This window comes from Silene latifolia, chromosome 1 (genome assembly GCF_048544455.1).
Source record: "Silene latifolia isolate original U9 population chromosome 1, ASM4854445v1, whole genome shotgun sequence".
In the NCBI taxonomy this organism is placed as follows: domain Eukaryota; kingdom Viridiplantae; phylum Streptophyta; class Magnoliopsida; order Caryophyllales; family Caryophyllaceae; genus Silene; species Silene latifolia.
The window spans coordinates 28,087,200-28,108,315 of NC_133526.1; the positions used below are offsets into that span (position 1 = coordinate 28,087,200).

General features: G+C 34.4%; 1 protein-coding gene and 1 long non-coding RNA gene across 2 annotated transcripts; one reads left to right on the forward strand and one right to left on the reverse strand.

Annotated features, from left to right (window-relative positions):
* Positions 1 to 1,922: 1,922 nt before the first annotated feature.
* Positions 1,923 to 4,991, reverse strand: LOC141642767 (uncharacterized). The gene is made up of 3 exons (XM_074451696.1): positions 3,513 to 4,991; positions 2,796 to 3,454; positions 1,923 to 2,691 (listed from the first exon to the last, which is right to left on the reverse strand). Exons 1-3 carry the CDS (start codon positions 4,989 to 4,991, stop codon positions 1,923 to 1,925), a joined length of 2,907 nt encoding a protein of 968 aa, XP_074307797.1.
* An 11,282-nt stretch (positions 4,992 to 16,273) lies between these two features.
* LOC141657373 (uncharacterized) lies at positions 16,274 to 18,125 on the forward strand. Its single transcript, XR_012548748.1, has 3 exons — positions 16,274 to 16,667; positions 17,288 to 17,371; positions 17,943 to 18,125. It is a non-coding gene; the product is annotated as an uncharacterized LOC141657373 (long non-coding RNA).
* The last annotated feature ends 2,991 nt before the right edge of the window (positions 18,126 to 21,116 follow it).

Below are 21,116 nucleotides of genomic sequence, written 5' to 3' on the forward strand. Positions count from 1 at the left end.
TTTTTTTTGCAAGAAGATATACCTCATTTTATTAACAAGAGGATAAAAACTTACAAAGCTATCCACTAGTTACCCAAGAGGGTAAACAAACAAACTATTAATCCTCAATGCAAGCCTGAGAGTTACTAGCTAACAGCCTAAGTTTTACAACATGTTTAATTTGTTCAACAAGAGTAACAGGTTGAGTTTCATGCCCACTGAAAAGTCTGCCATTCCTTTCTTTCCAAATATGATAGATAGCAACAAAAGCGCTCTTTCTCCATTGATGCTTCCAATGATGTCTGCCTCTAGATTGAACCATCCAGGTGAGCTCAGTATCAAGAGCATTACTTCGAGTAGGCAAAGCCATCCAATGCACAAGCCCCTGCCAGATTTGTTGAGAGTAAAGGCATCTGAAGAATAGATGTCTATGAGACTCAGACATTTGCTTACAGAGGATGCACCTGTTAACAATGACCATTCCTCTTTTGGCCACAAGATCCACAAGAGGGAAGCTTCCTCATAGCAAGAGTAAGTAGCATTACTACTACGTGCTTGGGTAAAACAAACAGGACTCAGAAAGCTTTAAACCAGGGAAGAATAGGGCCATGTAACCGAACTACATCATAAGCCAAACCAAGTTTGAATGTACCATGGGTAAACCAACTCGCCACCACAAAGTGCAGCAGAAAATGGAACTGTTCTAGCCAGGATTTCATCTTTGATCGTGATAAGGCCGCATGGCTTTCGAGTTTCTATCCTTAATGCTAAGATGCCAAATGGAGCTATCGGGGAAAGTGTAAGCTCGATTCCACCGAGCCCAATTCCTTCGAGTCATGATCAAGCACCCAAAGCCATTTAGCCAACAGTGCTTTATTCCAAGAGAGCAATTCCTTAATATTGAACCCACCTTCATCCCCAGGCCTGCAAATGCATTTCCAGGAATGGAAGACAAGTTTTCTTGCACCAGGTGCAACATTCCAGAAGTAATCCTTGCAAATTTTATTTATTCTTTTCAGAATAGTCTTAGGAAGTAGAGCAGTAGCACACCAAAAGTTAGCTAGCCCAAAGATAACAGAGTTAAGAATTTGGATTCTGCCAGCATAAGAGAGGAAAGTGTTAGACCAGTGAAGTAGGGAGTTTTGAATCTTGGTAATAAGAGTACCATAAACTTCCACAGAATTCTTAGTAGAGTTGAGAGGGATCCCAAGATATCTGAATGGGAAATGACCCTCAGTAAACCCAGTGGCCTGCAGTATCTGAGCTTTGACAGAGGGAGTGACTCCACCAAAATAAATTTCAGTCTTAGTAGTATTAGCATGTAGACCAGGAAGCAAAATCATTAATAATATCCATAGCACCAGTGACAGAAGGTACATCCCCTCGAGTAAAGAGCATCAAATCATCAGCAAAGACTAAATGAGTGAGCTTAACTTTTGCACACTTAGGATGTAGACTGACCTGAGGCTTGGAATCTAACTTTCTTAAGTGTCTGGATAAAATCTCCATACTGAGCACAAAGAGATAGGGAGAGAGTGGGTCTCCTTGCCTAAGACCACTCTTACCTTTGAAAAAACCATGGGTAGAACCATTGATTTTAATGGAAAACCAAGAACCAGAAATACACCCCATAATCCAGTGAATAAAAGCAGTGGGGAGCTTCAAGGCATGAAGCATATTGAGGATGAAGTCCCATTGCAAGGAGTCAAAAGCTTTATGAATATTAATTTTGATTAAAGCCCTAGGAGTAAGGAATTTCCTGGAATAGTTCCTTACAAGGGATTGAGAAAGCATAATGTTTTCAAAGATACTTCTCCCTTGGACAAAAACAACACTGCCTCGGGCCCCACAAGGGAAGGGAGGATAGGCTTAAGCCTCATTGACCGAATCTTACTAATGGTTTTATATATAATGGTGCAAAGAAGATATAGGTCCAAATCGAGTCACGAGTTACTAATTTTCTTTTTGGGAATGAGAGTGAGCAAAGTAGAATTAGCTTGCTTACTCATTTTACCAGTTTTGAAGAAGTTTAACACAGCTTTGCAAAAGTCAGAGCTGATAAGCTCCCAGGAATCCTTAAAGAAACCTGAGGAGAAACCATCAGGTCTAGGGCTCTTGTCAGAACCAATGCTAAACAAAGCAGCTTTAATTTCATCCAGAGAGACAGGTTTAATAAGACTAGCAGAGTCCTCAGGGGAGACACAGGAGCCCTGATGAATTAGGGAAGTATCCAAATGAGAAGTGGGAGTAGTAGAGTCCAAGAGATGGGAGTAATAATCAACAAAGCCCTCAGCTACATCAGACAACCCAATCCTATCAGTTCCATGTCTATCAACAATCTTGCCAATGATTTGTTGAGTTTTCCTCTCCTGCAGTCTAGAGAAAAAGTATTTAGAGGAGCAATCACCATGTTTAATATTGTCAACTTTTGCTTTTTGCTTTAAGAAGCTCATTTCAGCTTGCTTAAGAGTATTATAGTCAATCAACAACTGCTTTTCCTTGTGAATAAGATCAGGAGAAAGAGGGCAAGATTGCAGGATGGCTTGACAATCCAAAAGAGCAGCCTTAGCTACCACCACTCTATTGGAAATGTCACTATAATTTTGCTTATGAAGGCCAAATAAGCTGACTCTAACATTCTTTAGCTTTCCAAAGAGCTTAAACATAGCAGTACCCTGAACAGGGAGGTGCCATGCCTGGGTGACAAGATCCCTATAAGAGGCATGGGTAGTCCAGCAATTAAGGAAGCTAAATCTGGACTTTAAAGGAGGATCATCAAATACTGTTACCAGATGACAGAGAGTGATCGGATATACCAAAGAAAGAAAAAATTAGCATAAGTGGTAGGGAATTGGTTGAACCAGTCAGGGTTAGCTAAAGCCCTATCCAGCTTTGACCAAGTTCTGGAACTGTCATCTTGCTTGTTAGTCCAGGTATATTCACATCCAGATCCCCTCATATCATCCAATCTACAGTTAAAGAGGCAAGTATTGAAAGCTAGGATATCATCCAGGTTAGGAGGAGTGGGACTTATCTTTTCACTAACATCCCTGATCACATTGAAATCCCCCAGGAGGACCAAGCTTGTAACAGAATGCTGAATGGAAGAAAGAGCAGTCCAAAGATCCTCCCTTATTTTAGGATCATTACTACCATAAACCATAGTAAGAAAGAAATTCTGAGAAGTAGCATGATGATTAATGGCACAGTGAATGAACTGTGCATGGGAGAGAATAGGCTTAACAGTAACAGTAACAGGGTTAAAGATGAGCCAGATCCTGCCATTATAATGACAGTCATAATTGCAAATCACACTATAATTGCTGAATTTATTTTTGATGATATTATCAGCATTCTTCTTTTTTACTCTAGTTTCCAAAACACCAAGAATATCTAGCTTATTACTCCACAAGAAATCTCTGATCTCTTGTTGCTTGAGAGGGTCATTACACCCTCTAATGTTCCAGGAGCTGATCTTCATGAGAAATTTTATCAGGGGGCTCCTTATCCACTAAAGTAGCATCAGAGTGCACATTATTAACACTAAGAGAATCAAATCTGTTCTCAGTAAGAGGAGCATCACTATGGTTATCACTGTGTTCAGCCTCAGTACAGTCTCTCTTCTTGGCAATTTGAGACCTCCTATCCACCACCCTAGGGCTACCAGCATGCTGAGGGGAGTGTGAGCCTAGCACATGGCATTCTGAGTGCATTTCAGTAGTCAGGGAAGAGGAGCCATCACCCAGAACATGTGAGGAACCAGCTAGATGCACTGATTGATCCTGGACATGCTCAGGAGTAGCAGCCTCTATCTGACCATCTGAGGTACCACCTAGCTCATGGCATACTGAGCCCAACTCAACCTCGGGCTGTGGTACACTAGGGGGGATAGGGTTAGTAGAGGGCTTAGCCTTATACACCTTTTTAGGATCACTACTAGTAGGTTGGTGCCATTTACAGCTGCTGAGTTTATGCCCTAACTTCCCACACCCTGAACAGTGGAAAGGAAGCCATTCATAGATGATTCTCTGAACAGTTTGGCCATGAAAAGGTGTATTTAGAACAATTTCATCAGGTAAAGTGGCAGAAACATCAGCCTCAACAAGGATTCTTGCAAAGGACAGTTTAGTCTTACAAGTGGTATTGAGATCAGCAAATAGAGGTTTCCCAATCTTGCTAGCCATCTTGCTTAGCACAGATTCAGACCAGAGAAATGGTTCCAAGTCAGGAAACAAGACCCAAATAGGAACAGTGGAGACCTTATCCATTTCCATAGAGAAGTTAGGATACCATTGCTTTAGAATGAGAGATCTTGATCCCAGTTTCCAAGGACCCTCCCTAAGAACATTGTTCATATCCTCTTGAGTGGTGAACCTGAAGCTGAACCACCCCTTCCTGTAGTATTGGACTACTGGAGAAGCAATCTGCTTCCAAGCTTTTTGGGCAAAATCTTGAACTTGCTTTAGGTTAGGCTTAGACCCAAGGAAGTTCCCCATTAAAGTATACTTCCAATAATCCAATTCCCCTTGGAAATCCTCAAGATTGACCTCAATTTCAGTAGAGTTCTTGCTATGTTCATCAAAGAATAAGGACATACCCAATTGACTAGGTCCTTTAACAACATCATTCCATTTCCTAGGGTTGTTTTCCCCAAAACCTAGGTTTGGTTTTGACGTAACAACAGGGTCCTCAGAATTAGGGGCAACATTAGTAACAACAACAGGTTCAACGACAACAGGGGTGTCAGTAACAGTAGCACTAGCAGAGACAACCGTATCAGTTACAATAACAGGGGATTCCTTAGTAGAGCTCAAATTGTTCGCAACAATGGCGGAATTTGGAGCAATAGAAGAAGTATTAACCACTAAAGTTGCAGAAGGAGTAGGGGAAGAGTGAGTTTTACGCACAGAATTATGAACCGCAGTATCAACAAAATCACTGAGAAGAACAGGGGAACGAGGAGAATTCACCTGGGTTTGACAATTCTCTGAGGATTGATCAGAATTATCCATGAAAGTGGTATGAGAAGGAGCGGATTGAGACGAGCTATCCAATGGCGGTCTTCCTTTGGGGGGTCGACCTCTTCCGCGAGCCATGCGAGCTAGAAGGACGAGCAACAATGGAGATCGCCTTTTCTAGAGAGAGAAAATTTCTCTCTAAACACAACTCTTATTATTATTATTATTATTATTATTATTATTATTATTATTATTATTATTATTATTATTATTATTATTATTATTATTATTATTATTATTAGTTTACACAATCTACTTTGCATGAGAATGGTTTAGAAATTATCTTCCGAAATTAAAATATGACAAGCAGAATAATAATGGTAGATTGTATCGCTTGCTTTTTAATTATCTTATGGAATTAAAGTTAAATAAATAGGTAGATTAATAACCAAATTTATGAGAGGAAAATAAAGAGTTTATATCAGTTTTTTAGTGATTACAACTACTATTTTTTTTAATTTTTTTGGTACTTATAAGCATGTGACAATTTTGGAGATAATTAACTTTTTAATACATAGTTTTGCCTTTTTATAATATTGTATAAAAATAAATAATTAAGTAATTAATATAGATGAATTAGTATTAACCTCTATAAAAATGACATGTGAATTAAAATAAAATGTTTTAAGTTGCCCTTTAATCATATTGTATAGATAGATTTTACCTCAGTTTCGTGCCTTTTGTATTTCTTCTCTCTTCAGATTACCCACGTGATGCTTTGTATTATCTGCATTCACATACATTTCACAATTCTTTAAAATTCATATAAAAAATATATTGACCAAAAGGTAAAAAATCAACATGCCAAAAACTTCACAAACGAATCAACATTGTCACATATAAATCATTGAAATTAAACCAAATGGAAAACATGAATTTAAATATAAATCAAAGGATTTATAAAACCAATAACATAACAAATTAAAATATATTTTATTGGGCATAACAACAACAATACTCAATAATAATACTCAATATGCTCTCTATAATCAAATAAATAAATTAAACCATAAAATATAATCCACAACTTAGAAACTCATGGGCAAATAAGCAATAGATTTTAAATAAATATTGTGAATAGAAACTATCATAAGTATTATAGGTTTTATAGCCATCACACAACCATAGACTCCCATATTTTAATTTTATTTTTAATTTATTTTGTGGTATTATTAAATTACATAATTGATTGCTGAGCAACTCAAGAGGTGAATTAAATAGGGAAAAATGTTAATGAAAATTATGGGTATTAAGTAGTATAAAAAAATCTAATCAATTTATTAACATATTATATTACAAAAAATAATTAGATAGGAAGAAATCTATACAATATAGTTAAAAGGCTAGACTAAAGCATTTAATTTAATTCCACAAGGCATTAGCATTTAATTTAATTCCACATGATATTTTAAACCCCATTAATTTCTATTCATTTTTATTGATTATTTAATTATTATTTATTAATTATTATTAGATTATTGGTTATTTGATATAATTCTTTATAAAAAAATGATTACTAAAAGTGCTTACAAATATGTCATTACATATTGTGTAACATACAAATAAAGAAAATCAAAAGACATCATTAATATTCTTAAATTAAATGTATATATTAAAGATTTGATGAGCTAAAAAAAACTAAAAAAAGATGTAACTTACCAAAATTCACATAAAAGTTTCATAATTTACAATTATATTTCACATTTTAATTGAAATTTTTGGAAGAGAACATAAAAATTAGTGAATCGGTTGAAATTTTTCATATTAACACAACTCGTAAAATTAAAGTATACATTTATTTATTTCTTTAAAATCTATATAATAATAGTAATATAAAAGGCTAACATTGAGTACATTTTTAAATGACATGTGATATAACCACATGATTTCAAGAAGCCATATTACAAGTCCCGTTATATCATAATTATTTTCTTTTATCTCCCATAATATTTATTCTAACAATTACAATATTAGAAAAAATTAAAGAAGAAAATAAACTTTTTATCTTCTTCCACTTCAATACTTTATTCAATTCACCACAAGCATTTAACCATACTTTTCATCTTCATTCTCCATATCACATTTCTCAAGTTCCTTTATAATGATTCATATTTTTAGTTTACCTTGAAACTTTTGATGATATTATGACTTCTTAATTACTACTTTTTTTTTTGTCTTGAGATGATAATGTTTATTCCATGAGCACAACAATAGACATGCATTTTTATTATAAATTTTTATCAGCCTACAGTTCATTCGGTTTTCTCATATTCTCTTTTCCATTATAAGATTTTACTATATTGGTCAAACTCATTTCATAATATTTTAAATATACTCGATATATCTATGCAATTTTATATTTCGTGTACAATTGATTTTGGCATAATACTAATTTGTACAATTGATTGAATTTTCAGGAGCATGACATACTTGGATATCAATACGTGAAAATGACAATCAACAAGTATGTGAATTTTTTAAGAGGTAGCATGATGTTTCTCATTTTTTTTTTTTAGGAATTTCTTTTTTTGGCAGATTTTTCTATTTTAATTATTAATACAAAACTCATTTAATAATGTTTTGCATATACTTGGTATATCTTATGCAATCTTGTATTTCGTGTACAATTGATTTTGGCATAATACTAATTTGTTCAAATTGATTGAATTTTTAGGAGCATGACATACTTGGAGATGAATACGTCCAAATGACAATCGACAAGTATGTGGATTTTTTAAGAGGTTGTTTCTTGTAATTTCTTTTTTTGGGAGATTTTCTATTTTAATTATTAATACATGACAATCGGTGAGTACAAAATACAATTTAAGAATTATCAATTTTTTAATTTCATATATTAGTTCAATATCAGTTAATGCGATATTTGATGTTGGAGGATGTGTTCATATGGACGATCAAATCTGAAGCTCTTGAATGGAGTAATCACCATATTGAGGACGTATTTTTATGCCGTTGGATCATTTAATTGATATTAGCCTATCTATTTTTGTTCCAATAATTATGCTAAGGGTTTTAGCCTATTAGTTATTCTTGGCCTTTTAGTTGTAGTAATAGTATCAACACAACATTGACGGATAATTCTTACAAGAGAAAACAAAAACCATCAAATGAAAATTAAATTTGAAATGAAGAGACACGTATTCAATGTATTTAATTACTATATTAGTCTTACTTCATTCACTTTGTTAGGCTATTTTTCTTTTACCTATTGAAGGAGAAAAACTAGACCGCCTTTGGTAAATTGGCGGTTAAGAAAGTCCTCAATCTCCGGAGCGCCAATATTTTGAAGTTACATAATACATAACCCAAGTATAAATATTAATAATTGATTTCTATATAAACAACTTCAATCAACTTATGTCTATGTACATGTAATTAGACTATTTAATTTGAGTATGACGAATTGAGAATGCAAAACATTACTGAATTTACGAGTTAGCATAAATCATGAATTATCAGAGCATGAGCAACGTCATCCGTTCAGCATATACATTCAAAAAAACTCTTTATTAAATGCTTAAATCCCATTAATTTATTAGGTTGTTATAGAGGAGAAGAAGAAGAGTTACTCATGATTAAATTTTGTTTTTCGTAGCTCTTACAAAGACCCACATTTTAACGACAAATACAGTGCCTCCCCACTATGTCATATTATTATTATTGTTTATATTACTGTGTTACTATGTTCATTCTCATAATTTCCATTCTATTTTATCGTCTGTAAGGTTTCCAAATCAAAATCTGTTTTATACAAGTAGTATTAACAAAAAAAAGAAATTTGTATAGGACCCGTGATTTTTCACGGGTTTCAAAACTAGTTTTAATTAATTTGGTGAAGGTTAAGTATTATGAAGAGTTTTAATCAATTTATTATAATGTTTAATTAAAATAATGAATTAAATTGGAAAAAGTGTTAACAAAAATGGTGGGTGCATGTTAAGTAATATGAAAAGTTTAAATTTATTAACATGTTTTATTACCAAAATTTCAATTAAAATGTCAATTTTAATTATAAATTATGACATTTATTAACATATTTTTATTACAAAAGTTCAATTAAAATGTCAATATTGATTATAGATTATGAAATTTTGATGTAAATTTGTAAGGGTTACATAAATTAAATTAATTTATAGAAAAAAGAATTAAATCTATAAAATAAGACAATTACGTGGCAATGAGTTTTGATGCTCACATTTACGTGGCATTTTTGGATCCTACGTGACTTTGTCTACGTGGCGTTTATTAGTCATTTTAGGGTAGCCTTTTAATTATATTTTATAGATTTGTAAGAGTTACATAAATTAAATTAATTTATAGAAAAAAGAATTAAATCTATAAAATAAGACAATTACGTGGCAATGAGTTTTGATGCTCACATTTACGTGGCATTTTTGGATCCTACGTGGCTTTGTCTACGTGGCGTTTATTAGTCATTTTAGGATAGCCTTTTAATTATATTTTATAGATTATCAAAAACTCTGCTTCTTTGTTCTTTCTTACTTCTTGTTCTTCTTCTTCTTCAACAAAAACAAAAACAAAAACAAAAACAAAAACAAAAACAAAATAATAATAATAATAATAAACTTTACTGCTTTCTTATTTCTTATTTCTTCTCCATCACCCAACAACAAAACTACTATCTCTAAGTAACAAATATAATACTAGTAATAATTATAATAATTGAGAAAATAATGGATACAAACCTGAACTTTCAACAAAAAGTCGATGATATGATCAATGCGAATTTTATAACCGGAAAGGGTAAAGACCCAAATTACCGGGCTTACTTTTGCTTTGATTGTGGAGGTAAGAGTTTGACAAAAACAGAAGTAGAAACCAACCACAAAGAACATCGCATATTACAGGCGAATTCTTGTTCGCGAAAATATGGATATGCAACCAATGATGTCTCAAAGATTCCGGAGCTGTTGGAGTTGGTTAATGGGGTGTGTTCTTACAAGGTTAATTCCGGGTATGTATATTTCCCGAAATCAAGGAAGGAGGATAAAAGGAAAGGAAAAATACCGGGATGTATGAGATGTGGGGCAATATTTTCGAAGACGGTAAAACCCGGACAAGTGAGATTTTTCTCAATTGGTTGTAAATGGAGCTCCTCGAGTTTGGGGACATGTTCTGAAAAAGGTTTTAGGGTTGGAGGAATTAGTATTAGTATGGAAGGTGTGACAGTGAGAAAGAAAAGAAGCTTTAGAAAGAGGCCGACAATAGCGGCAAAAAAGAAAGAGGCTGACGCCATTGTTGAAGAAGGGAAAAGGAAGAGTTTCGGAAAGAGGAGCCGTAAAGGGATCCCTCGAAGGGCTCCTTTGTTCAGATTTTTTTCATTATAATAAAGTTTAACAACGGATACCGTTATTTTTGGTACCGGATAATTAATTATGGTGGCTTTTACTAATATAATACTATAGATTTTGGCTTGCGGCTTATATATTAATCTCAGGCAGTATTTTTCAAGTAGTACTCCACTACTATTAACCAAAGGCTTAGGCTGTATAGTATAATATATTTCTTATGAATTTAAGATTATAACTAGTTTTTTGACCCGTGAAATTCACGGGTTGTTCTGTTTCTAGTGTAATACTTTAGTGATTTAATACAATAACATACTACGATCAATTCAATTTACGGTTTTCATGTTTTAAGGGTTGTATAAATTCAATTAGTCTTTTATACAACAGTTTATCAGAAATTAAAATTTCATACATTAAATATACTAAGATACCCTATCAAAACAAAAGTAACTCAATGCAAGCTAAAATGAATTAATAATATAAGTATTCATAAAATCAAATTAAACAAAACTATATTATCAAACAAAGATCCCAAAGATAGAGCACCCTCACAAATTAGATATCAAAATTTCATCAACAATTCTGAAAATAACATAAAACACACAATTAGAAATGTTATGACAAAACTAACATTTCATACCCTCCATAAAAATGAAGCTAATACAATAATAAATTGCGGAACTAAAAATTTTAAAGCAGCAACAACTTGAACAACAATTGGATCATTATTGCCGAATACTTCACCTATTAGACAATATTATACAAAAAATGCTATGTTATCCCCTCAAATTTTCCACCTTTTAGCCATATATATATTCAGTAGGTCTCCTGAGAGACCGTCTCCCACTAATTATTAGGAGACATAATAGGGAAAAAATAAATTCAATGGGTCCCTCGCCCCATCATGTGAGAGGTCTCTCAATAACGCTATTGAGAGACCGTCTCTCCGGAGTTTTTGTGATATTTCAAAATATATATAATAAATGCTCAAAAAATTATTAATCATCCACGATTCCACGTTGATGTCACCAATCTTTAGTTAGTATGTAAAATATAGTTGTTTAAGCAATCTTAGTATTTCACTTCTCCTTATAATCTTCTTTCTTCAATAAATCATACCTATTAAAAAAAAGTAACACAATAATAGTGGAATTTGTTTTATGCAATATTATCGTTTTTAACTTAGTTTCACCTTAAGTAATGAAAAAAAAAGAGGGAATGATAATCAAATTGTAGAGATGTAAGTATATTTACCTTGGAAGAGCTTAACAGAATAAATAATCTTGATAGCACCTAAATGAGAACAAAACAAAATGATGAACACTTCATAACCCAATGAAACTTCCAATAAAAAAATAAAAAAAAATTAGTTAATAATATCGGTGACACATACCATTCTACTAACGATAGAGATAAGAAATTTTTTGCTTACAAATTTTGCCTTCCATAAAAAATATATAAACAATTGAGGATGTGTTTTATGGCTATTAAATATTATTTTTTCATTATTATCAAATTTAATATAGGTATAAATAAAGATTAAGTTCATGACTTTTGAGCATCCATTTTTCATTATTAAAAAGTTTAATATAAACATAAATATGGGAAAATGAGAAATGGTATGTAAAAGGTTTGCATTATTATTATTATTATTATTATTTTATTATTATTATTATTATTATTATTATTATTATTATTATTATTTTTATTATTATTATTATTATTATTATAAAGGGATGCGCGCAACTTTCATTAAAAGAAAAATAAAAGTTTACATGAAATTGGTGGGGAGCCGAGAAACAAGCTGGGCTCCCACACCCTTAGCAACAGCAAAGCTAAGTCTAGTAAAAATGTAAGCGACCACCCGAGCCCCCGCATCCTGAGAAACCGAGAGTTTCTGGATCCGCTTGAGCAAGGCAACAGCATCCGAACCCAACTCCCCAAGTGATGAGAAAGAGAAGGGAAGGAAACCATAATCCGCTGCCGCGCACAAATCCCCGTACTTAGCACACTTACGCTGAGCAGCATCAGCAACAACCCGGCCAGGCACAAAATCCGTCATCCCAGTCTGAGTCAAAGGAGAAGACCCTGTCAAGTCAACGCACACATCACGTCCTCTGTCCCAAGAATAAAGCAGCAAATCCGCAGGACGAAGAGAACTCCCATGTCCGTCAACCAAACCGATATCAACCTCTCTTCCCGCAGAAATACCCGATCTATAGCAGATGTCGAAAAGAGTGTCACGGACGAGGTTATGCCGATGTTTAACGCCCACAGTACCAGTACAAGAAACAACGTGGTCCCCAAAAACATCATCATCAAAAACCCGAGAGCAAGCTGGACAGGGCCTAGAGACCGTGAATAACGTAACACCCAGACGATACCCAAGCACACTACGGTAAGTCCTCCCGTTCATAGTCTGACCCAACCCCGAGATAGGAACCGCACGCAATCAATCAGAGGAGTGGGAACCCTGCTGAGACTGCCACAAAGCAAGCTGGCGAGGTGTCAAAGAGAAAACAGACCCTGAGGCAGCAGCAACCGTTATTATTATTATTATTATTATTATTATTATTATTATTATTATTATTATTATTATTATTATTATTATTATTATTATTATTATTATTATTATTATTATTATTATTATTATTATTATTATTATTATTATTATTATTATTATTATTATTATTATTATTATTATTATTATTATTTTCTTACAAACTCCACTTTGCATGAAAGCCGTTTAAAAAGTTATCTTGTATATGTAACTTAAATATGACATATTGATGATGATAGATATTTTGGTTTTACTTTTAATTATATTTATAAATTTATAGATATTAGTAGCTTTATAATCCAAATTATTAGATTTTTTATTTACTACATATCAGACCTTTTAGCTACTATCTTTATGGTTAAGGAGGAGTTAGATGAACAAATTGAATGATTTAAATGATGAGAGTAAATTCTTAATTTATTTTTATAATTTAAATCATGATCTTATGGTTTCCACACAAAAATAAATATTACTAAACCTTATAATGAGTTTTAATAAATTTATTAAAGTAGCCTTAATATTAACAATATAAATTAATAGAATTTAATGTGAAGCCGAAGGGTAAGAAGAAGACTTTTTGTGACATGGGAAATAAGGGGAAACAAAAGAATTATGGTATGTGGAGCTAATGTTAAGCTATCAACAACCATGAAAAGATGCTCAATCCAACCCAAATAACCCAAATAGAAATCAAATTGACAAATGACTTCTTACATTACTAATCATGAGAAATTCTCCATAAGATATTGATAAACACAAGAGAACTCTTAATAACACAACCTCTTCTTCCTTTCTTCCAAATTACAACACTTTATTCATTTTCATCATTTTTTCTTTTTCTCCCTTTTTTTCATTCTTTTCGGACTGTTTTTTTTTTTTTTTTCTTTTCTTACTCCAATTCTTTCTTTCATAACTTCGGAAAACAATGACATATCCGGCAAACCACTTTTACAATGATATAGATTTTAAAGATCATCCCAATTTTGAGCATCCCATCACCGAAAGAACTTATCTACTAGCTTAACAAGACTAGGCTATTTATATGTAGCTAGAGAATAAGAACATGTGAAAGGGGCTAGAAAATGGGCTAATTTATCAAAGTGAAGGGCTTCAAAAATGCATAGTAAAATGAAAGTAATGCTTAAAGAGATGAATTAAAGACCATACTTGTGCGTTTTGATGTAACACACACCATAAGGAGACACCTACACTCACCTAAGAGAGACCGGATATGGATGCGTCAGTCTAAAGAGGTTCTACCTTACCATCTTGTGGCTTGCCAAAAGTCAAGATCAAGCTTACTCGGTCCAAAATCCATCTTCCACCTACTATGTCAAGACATCCCCATGTATGTTAAATCCCGTCAAACATAGTGAATCAAAAGCTATCAAGCTAAACATGGGATAAACAGAGGGGCATAAGTAGGACAAACAAAAGATTAGAGCAAAAAGCAACACAAATTTTCAAAAATTCTCACTAAATCTACACTAATTAAAAATTGTTGATTTTTTCAATTTATTTGAAAGCAATAAAACAACTAGACACAGTAATTCCCTCCCCCAAGCTAGAGCACCACATTGTCCTCAATGTGTAAAACGGGGTTAACCGCAAAAAACCATAAAGAAAGACAAGTAAAGCCAACAAGAGGAGATGGAAATGACACACGCGGAAAATAAAGAAAATAAATGCATACTAATTTTTAGAAGCTTCCCCCAAGCTAGCTTGAGAAGGGGCTTGGGAACAAAGGACTTTTGTTGCTTAAAACAAAACTCGTCAAAGCCCTTAGAAGTCTATCATATATCTGCACATAAGCAACATGAAAGCATATGTACGCAATTGATAAGATTAAAGCATGAAAGAGCAAGGGTAAAAATTTATAAATCTTATCGATGGGCGCAAGAGAAACTTCAAATATTACCACCGTAGCACTCCACTCGTCAGCAAGAGATGGAGCATCATGCTTAAGACCATAAAATAAATCGTTAGAGCACAAATTATAATCATATATAGTCTCAAATGGGTGGCATAAAGAATAAAAGAGGAGAGGGTCATCCAAAATAGGGGGTTCATCCCACTTAATTTCCCTATCAAAATTGCTTAGCCCTCTATCTTTCTCGAATGGATCAACAACATCCTCTACAAATGGATTGCCAAGTGGGTCAAAAGACTCGGGAAAAACCTCATTAGAATCACAAGGAATCTCGACAAATTCATTTGTAGAAGGTGACTCATCTACTATGGGGTTAATGTCATCAACATAAGTCTCTACAATTTCTATTTGAATGACACTATAGGGGATTTTAAAAGATAAAATCGGACCAGCATCATCATCCAATAGCTCTAAATCGTTAGTAGCAAAAGACTCACAATGGGGAGGTAGAAAAACAAAATGAGAGAAGATAGGCTCACGTCGTCTCGGTTTCTCTTGAGAATTTCTTCCCAAACGAGCCTGTAAAACTTTAAGCTCTTCTTCGATGCGCCAATAATGGAATTGGCGTGCTAATTACCGACATTCGGAAGCCATGAAATCTAAGAAATTCCAAAGTTCCGGCCCAATCATGTAGTAGAGACTCCCATTACTCAATTTTTGAGCCAATCCACGGGTCTCGTAATCCATACCGCCAAGCATGAAATGATCCAAGTAATCCCCATCAAGGACATGTCCAAGGGAGATGAGACCATCGCAAAAGTAGTAGAATCGGTCAAGATAGTCAGGAAAAGGCTCATCTTGGAGTTATGGGACAAATTCGTAACTCATTATGAAAGGCAAATAGCTTTATCACCTACAAAAATAGGCACTAAAACTACAAGAAAATGGTGAGATGAATCTCAAAGAACATACAAGTGTTCCTCGAGACAAGATAGAAGATAAAATTCAATAACTAATTAGCAAACAAAACCGTCTCCCCGACAACGGCGCCAAAATTTGATAGGCTTATCGTGTACCTATGCAAAGATAATATTTATACCCTAACAAAACAAATGAATGTAGTATGTAGGGGTCGAACCACAGAGAGACGGGAGTTTATAATTTAGTTGTTATGGATTGAATTTTACTTTGGTAGATTGACGGTTGATTGATTGGTTTGGTTTGATGTAATGATAAAACAATAATAAAGAAAATGTCTAGGGAGGTCGGGTCACACATGCTAATTATGTAAATGTTCATGTCAAGTTAGGAAGTTGATTTTACGATAAATGTTTAGGCTTAAAGCACTACAAGAAAAACTAAAACAGGCGACCGAAATTTGGCGACTGATATATTTAGTCGCCAAATTGGCGACTGATTTTCAAATTGGCGACCTGAAATCAGTCGCCAATTTGGCGACTGTCTTTTTTTAAAAGGGAATAAAACTTGGCGACCGAGAATTAAAATATGGCGACTGATTTATGTGTAGTCGCCAAATTGGCGACTGAAATTCAGTCGCCAAAATGAATTTCAGTCGCCAATTTTCTTAGTAGAAACCAGGCTGTCATTTTTTAAAAAAGGAATCTATTTGGCGACCGTGTTTTGAAATTTGGCGACTGATGTAGGAGTAGTCGCCAAATTTGGCGACTGAAAGGCAGTCGCCAAATTGCTTTTCAGTCGCCAAATTTTTTTATAGAAAACAGAAGACCTCTCTCCTGCTTTACTCTTTCGAAACAAAAAAAAAAAAAAAAAGAAGAGAGGAAAGCAGCGGGCGAAACAGGCGACGACAACAACCACACAACCACACCACCACTTCCACCACTTCCACCACCGTGACCACCGTTCTCATTGCCTCCATCACTCTCTTTAATTAGGTTAGTTTTTTTTTGTTTAATTTCAGTTTAATTTGTTTAATTTGTTAGATTAATTTGTAGTTAGTTTGATTAATTTGTGGTTAGTTTGTTAGATTTATTTGTAGTTAGTATGTTAGATTAATTTGTAGTTAGATTTAGTTTAATTTGTGTTTGAATTAAAAGGGAATGATTAAGGGGGTTTGTGTTTAGGTTTAGGGTTATGGGTGGGGGTGGAGGTCGGCCGTGGGTGGTGGCGGTGGGGGAAGGGTGGCCGTGGGTGGTGGCGGTGGGGGAAGGGAATTATTGTTATTATTATTAGTATTAGTATTAGTATTAGTATTATTATTAGTATTTGTATTATTATTATTATTATTGTTATTATTATTATTATTATTATTATTATTATTATTATTACTAATTAAACCGCCTTATTATTATTAATGTTAAGCTAAGTGAAACCGTCCTTTGCATTAATGGAATTAGCTAAGTGGAACCGTCTTTTGGATTAAGAGAAATTATCTATTAGCTAAGTAGAACCTTCTTTAGGACTTGATTTTGATAAATTTAGTTTGATAATTCATGTTATTGATGAATTGAGGTAGAATAACCTTGTTATTTTTGTTTTTCTTTTCTCTTTTTAGGGTTGTCACCGCGCTGCTAGGCACCACCGTACGCGGTAGCTGTTGCTTCTTGTTTTCTTTTCATTTTTGCTTTTACTTGATTAGGTAACCTCCTCTTACCAGTTACTTTTTAAATTTACTAATTTTAGTTCAAATTATGTTACGGACTTTAGGATAGAAGCCTTTACTATGTGGTTGAATTGGGCTATTGATTGACTTAATTAATTTAGTACTTGATTGTGTTGTTGTTTGATTTGATGTTGACTTAGTACCCGTTCAAGAATTACTCATTAGGAGTAATTCTTGAATAGTCCCCATTTTGGGATCGTCTTTGTACGTTCAAGTCATTTAGGTAGTAAACACGTTCTTGTGATTTATTAATGAGGAATGAGTTTGGTGGCGATCCCTTTAATGTTCTCCGAATACATGTATATGTACTGTGTATTTGGAGAATCAAGGGAATTGCGCCAATTTTTCCTCATTAATAAATTACAAGTGTGTTTGCTAGTGACTTGAAACGTACATTGACGGGTTTAGGTTGGAGTGATAAGGACCCCATTCGAAGATGGATTACTTATTGACAATATTTATATATTGTTTTCATATGTTTAAATTTTGTATTTAATATTATTGTTATTTTTTAAAAATGTTTAAATTTCTTTGGGGTCTTCTTTAGATTAAAATGAAGAGATTGGAACGTTCATGGATGTATGAAGGAAGATTAGACCATTCCAATAAGAAAAGACGTCCTACCGCTAGATTTATAAAGGGTGTTAGCGAGTTTATTGAATTTGCTAAACAACAAGATGAATATGACTTGGTAGACAAAAAACTTAGGTGCCCTTGTGCCAAATGCAAAAACCTGAAATACCAGCTTGACATTGTAGTAGAAGAACATCTCATTATAAACGGGTTTAAGCCAAATTATTACAATTGGATTTCACATGGAGAAGCATATTCTCCAATTCATGAACAAACTCACACCCAACAAATACAAAATGATGAGAACCCATATAGAGAGATGGTTGTTGATGCTATGGATTCCACTATTTTTAATAGTGATGACCATACAACTATTTCTGAAGAACAACCGCCACACCCACAAGCAAAAGCCTTTCTTGACATGTTAAAAGCCTCAGAAAAACCCTTGTATGAAGGAAGCAGAATGACATTGTTACAAGCCGCTTCTAGGCTAATTACCTTGAAATGTGAGTTCAATATGCCATTTGTTGCTGTTGATGGCATTGCCTCGTTCCTTGAGGAATCTTTCCCCGATGATAATATCACATCTCTCAACAAAAGAGGAGGAAAGGAAGACGCCGTGAACGAGCCTACTCATTTCGCGGGTTCACGATCGTTCTGGAATCGTATGTTGGGGGTAAGTTTGTCTATTATTTCACACTTTTTTTTTGTTTTCAATGCAACATGTTTATTTTATGTTACATTTTTTGTTGATTTTCTAACATGTATGTTTTTTTTTTTCATTCAGAGAGGAAAGAAGAAGTCACGGCCGATTGCGACGGTACGCAGAATCAAGCTTACGACACGCATTCCAGGGTTGACCACAAAGGGGTTAGAATTTGGACTAAGCCAAAAGACAAGCAATTATATGTAAGTTTCCGTAACACTTAATTTTTGTTAATTTACTCTCTTTTAAAATGTCGTATATAAGGTGGTTACCATATTAACTTACAACCATTTGTTTAATATTGTAGGAAGCATTTGAACAAGAAAAAGCCGCCAATCCAGAAACTCCGGATAATGACATATGGTATAAGTTGGTGGATGGCTTCAAGAAAGGGAACGTGTATGGTACCGGAAGTTCAACACCGGCTTTCTATGAGAAAACGCGTAGGAGATCGACCTCAACAATTCCCAACAACACGTATCAACCTGGAATTATTAGTCAACTTCAAAGTCAAATAAGAGAGCGTGATGAACGTGATGCCAAACGTGATGAAGAACTTGCCAAACGTGATGAAGAATTCCGGAAAATGAAGGAAAGAATGGAAATGTTTGAGACTTGGTGGCAAGGTTGTAACCCCGGACCTAGATCCAATTACGATCCAAATGATCCGCATGGTCCACATGGGGGGAGTGGAGCCGGTGTTGGCTTCCAAGTAAGATGATTGGGAGGTTAGCTTAGCTTGTAAGACTTGAACATTTAGACTTGAACATTTAGAATAGTTTAGCTTGTAAAACTTTCATTTTCAATATATGAAATGAAGTTTGAGAAATTGGGAGGTGTTGGGTTGAAATGTATGGTGTTGTGTGTGTTGAAATGGGATGTATGGTGTTGTGGAACATCGGTTTGTATGCAGGTTGTAAATTTTTGGCTAGCAATGAAAACGAAAAAATCCACCAAAACTTACGAGCTTTGGCGATCGATTCCCGATTTGGCGATCGCGAAGTCGGGCGCCAAATTGGCGATCGATGTTAAGGTAGTCGCCAAAATGGCGACGATTTGTAGTCGCCAAATCGAAAATCGATCGCCAAATTGCCTCGATCAAAATCAAGCTCGTCACCCAAAAATGGCGACTGAATTAGCATTTGGCGACTGCAATTCAGTCGCCATTTTGGCGACTACCTTGACATCAGTCGCCAAATTGGCGACTACCCTTTCAGTCGCCATTTTTGGTATTTGGCGACTGATTTATCAGTCGCCAAATTTGGCGACCGATTTTAGTCGCCAAAGCTAGAAAAGGCGACTAAGGTCCGCGACTGACGTTTGGCGACTGATTTCAGTCGCCAAATTGATTTTGGCGACTGATTTCAGTCGCCAAAATCAGTCGCCTGTTTCAATTCTTTTTGTAGTGAAGACACCCACCTTACGATACTAGTGTCAACCATAGACCGGGTCCTAGAGAAACTCTCGTCCATGACTAGGTCGTCCTACTACACATGCTTAGTCTAATTCAATTCCGTGCCTCTCGACTTTTAGAATGAATTAACAAACTTAATCTACGATTACGGCCAATAACCAAAGATTAAACGTTGTGGCGCAAACATGTGATAGAAACAATTATACAATATTAACTTATCCTCATTTTGACATTTACATATTACTTAATCATGCATGACTTCCTTTATTCCCTAGACAAATGTAACTACTCAAACATGATGAAAATGTAAACTAGACTAATGGTAATTAAAATGATAAACATAATGGAAATGTAAATAGAAATTACCTTGCAATATGGAAATGAACTAGAAATGGAAGAACAATGCTTGTAATGAAAAAACTTGAAATGAAACTTTGGAATATAACTTGAATGGAAATTGTATTGAAATGTTTATAACATAAAGTAAATCTAAACTAAGCTAAGCTAATAACTAAACTAATCTAACTACTAAACTTAGAGAGAATTATGAGAAATTGTGTATGTGAATGGTGTCCCAAAAGGTGTCTGGATCACCACCCTATTTATAGGAACACAAAGCGAAACGTAAACAATTAAGATAGAGGTAACCCCGATCGGGGCCACCCAACCCCGATCGGGGTCGTGGTGTTCTTGCTTGTTTGTCTTCAATTATGATTAATTATCAAATGGTATCCAATGCTTATGATTTAATGCTTGTTTAATCACCCGATTAATCACACTTTGGCATCCCAAGATCCTCAAAGCATCCAAAGTAGCATCCAATATTTACCATCTTATATTTGCATTTTGTGGACTTTGCATTTGGGCTTGACTTCCATTTGACTTTGTTGTGCATTTCTTCATTTAATCCATCACTTTTGCTTATGCAAGTCCAAACATCATCTTCATGCTAGTCCATACTTAGTCTTCAACTTAGCTTGCTTCTAGTGACTTGCAAATGAGTAGGATTAAGCTCCTAAAAGCTCAAA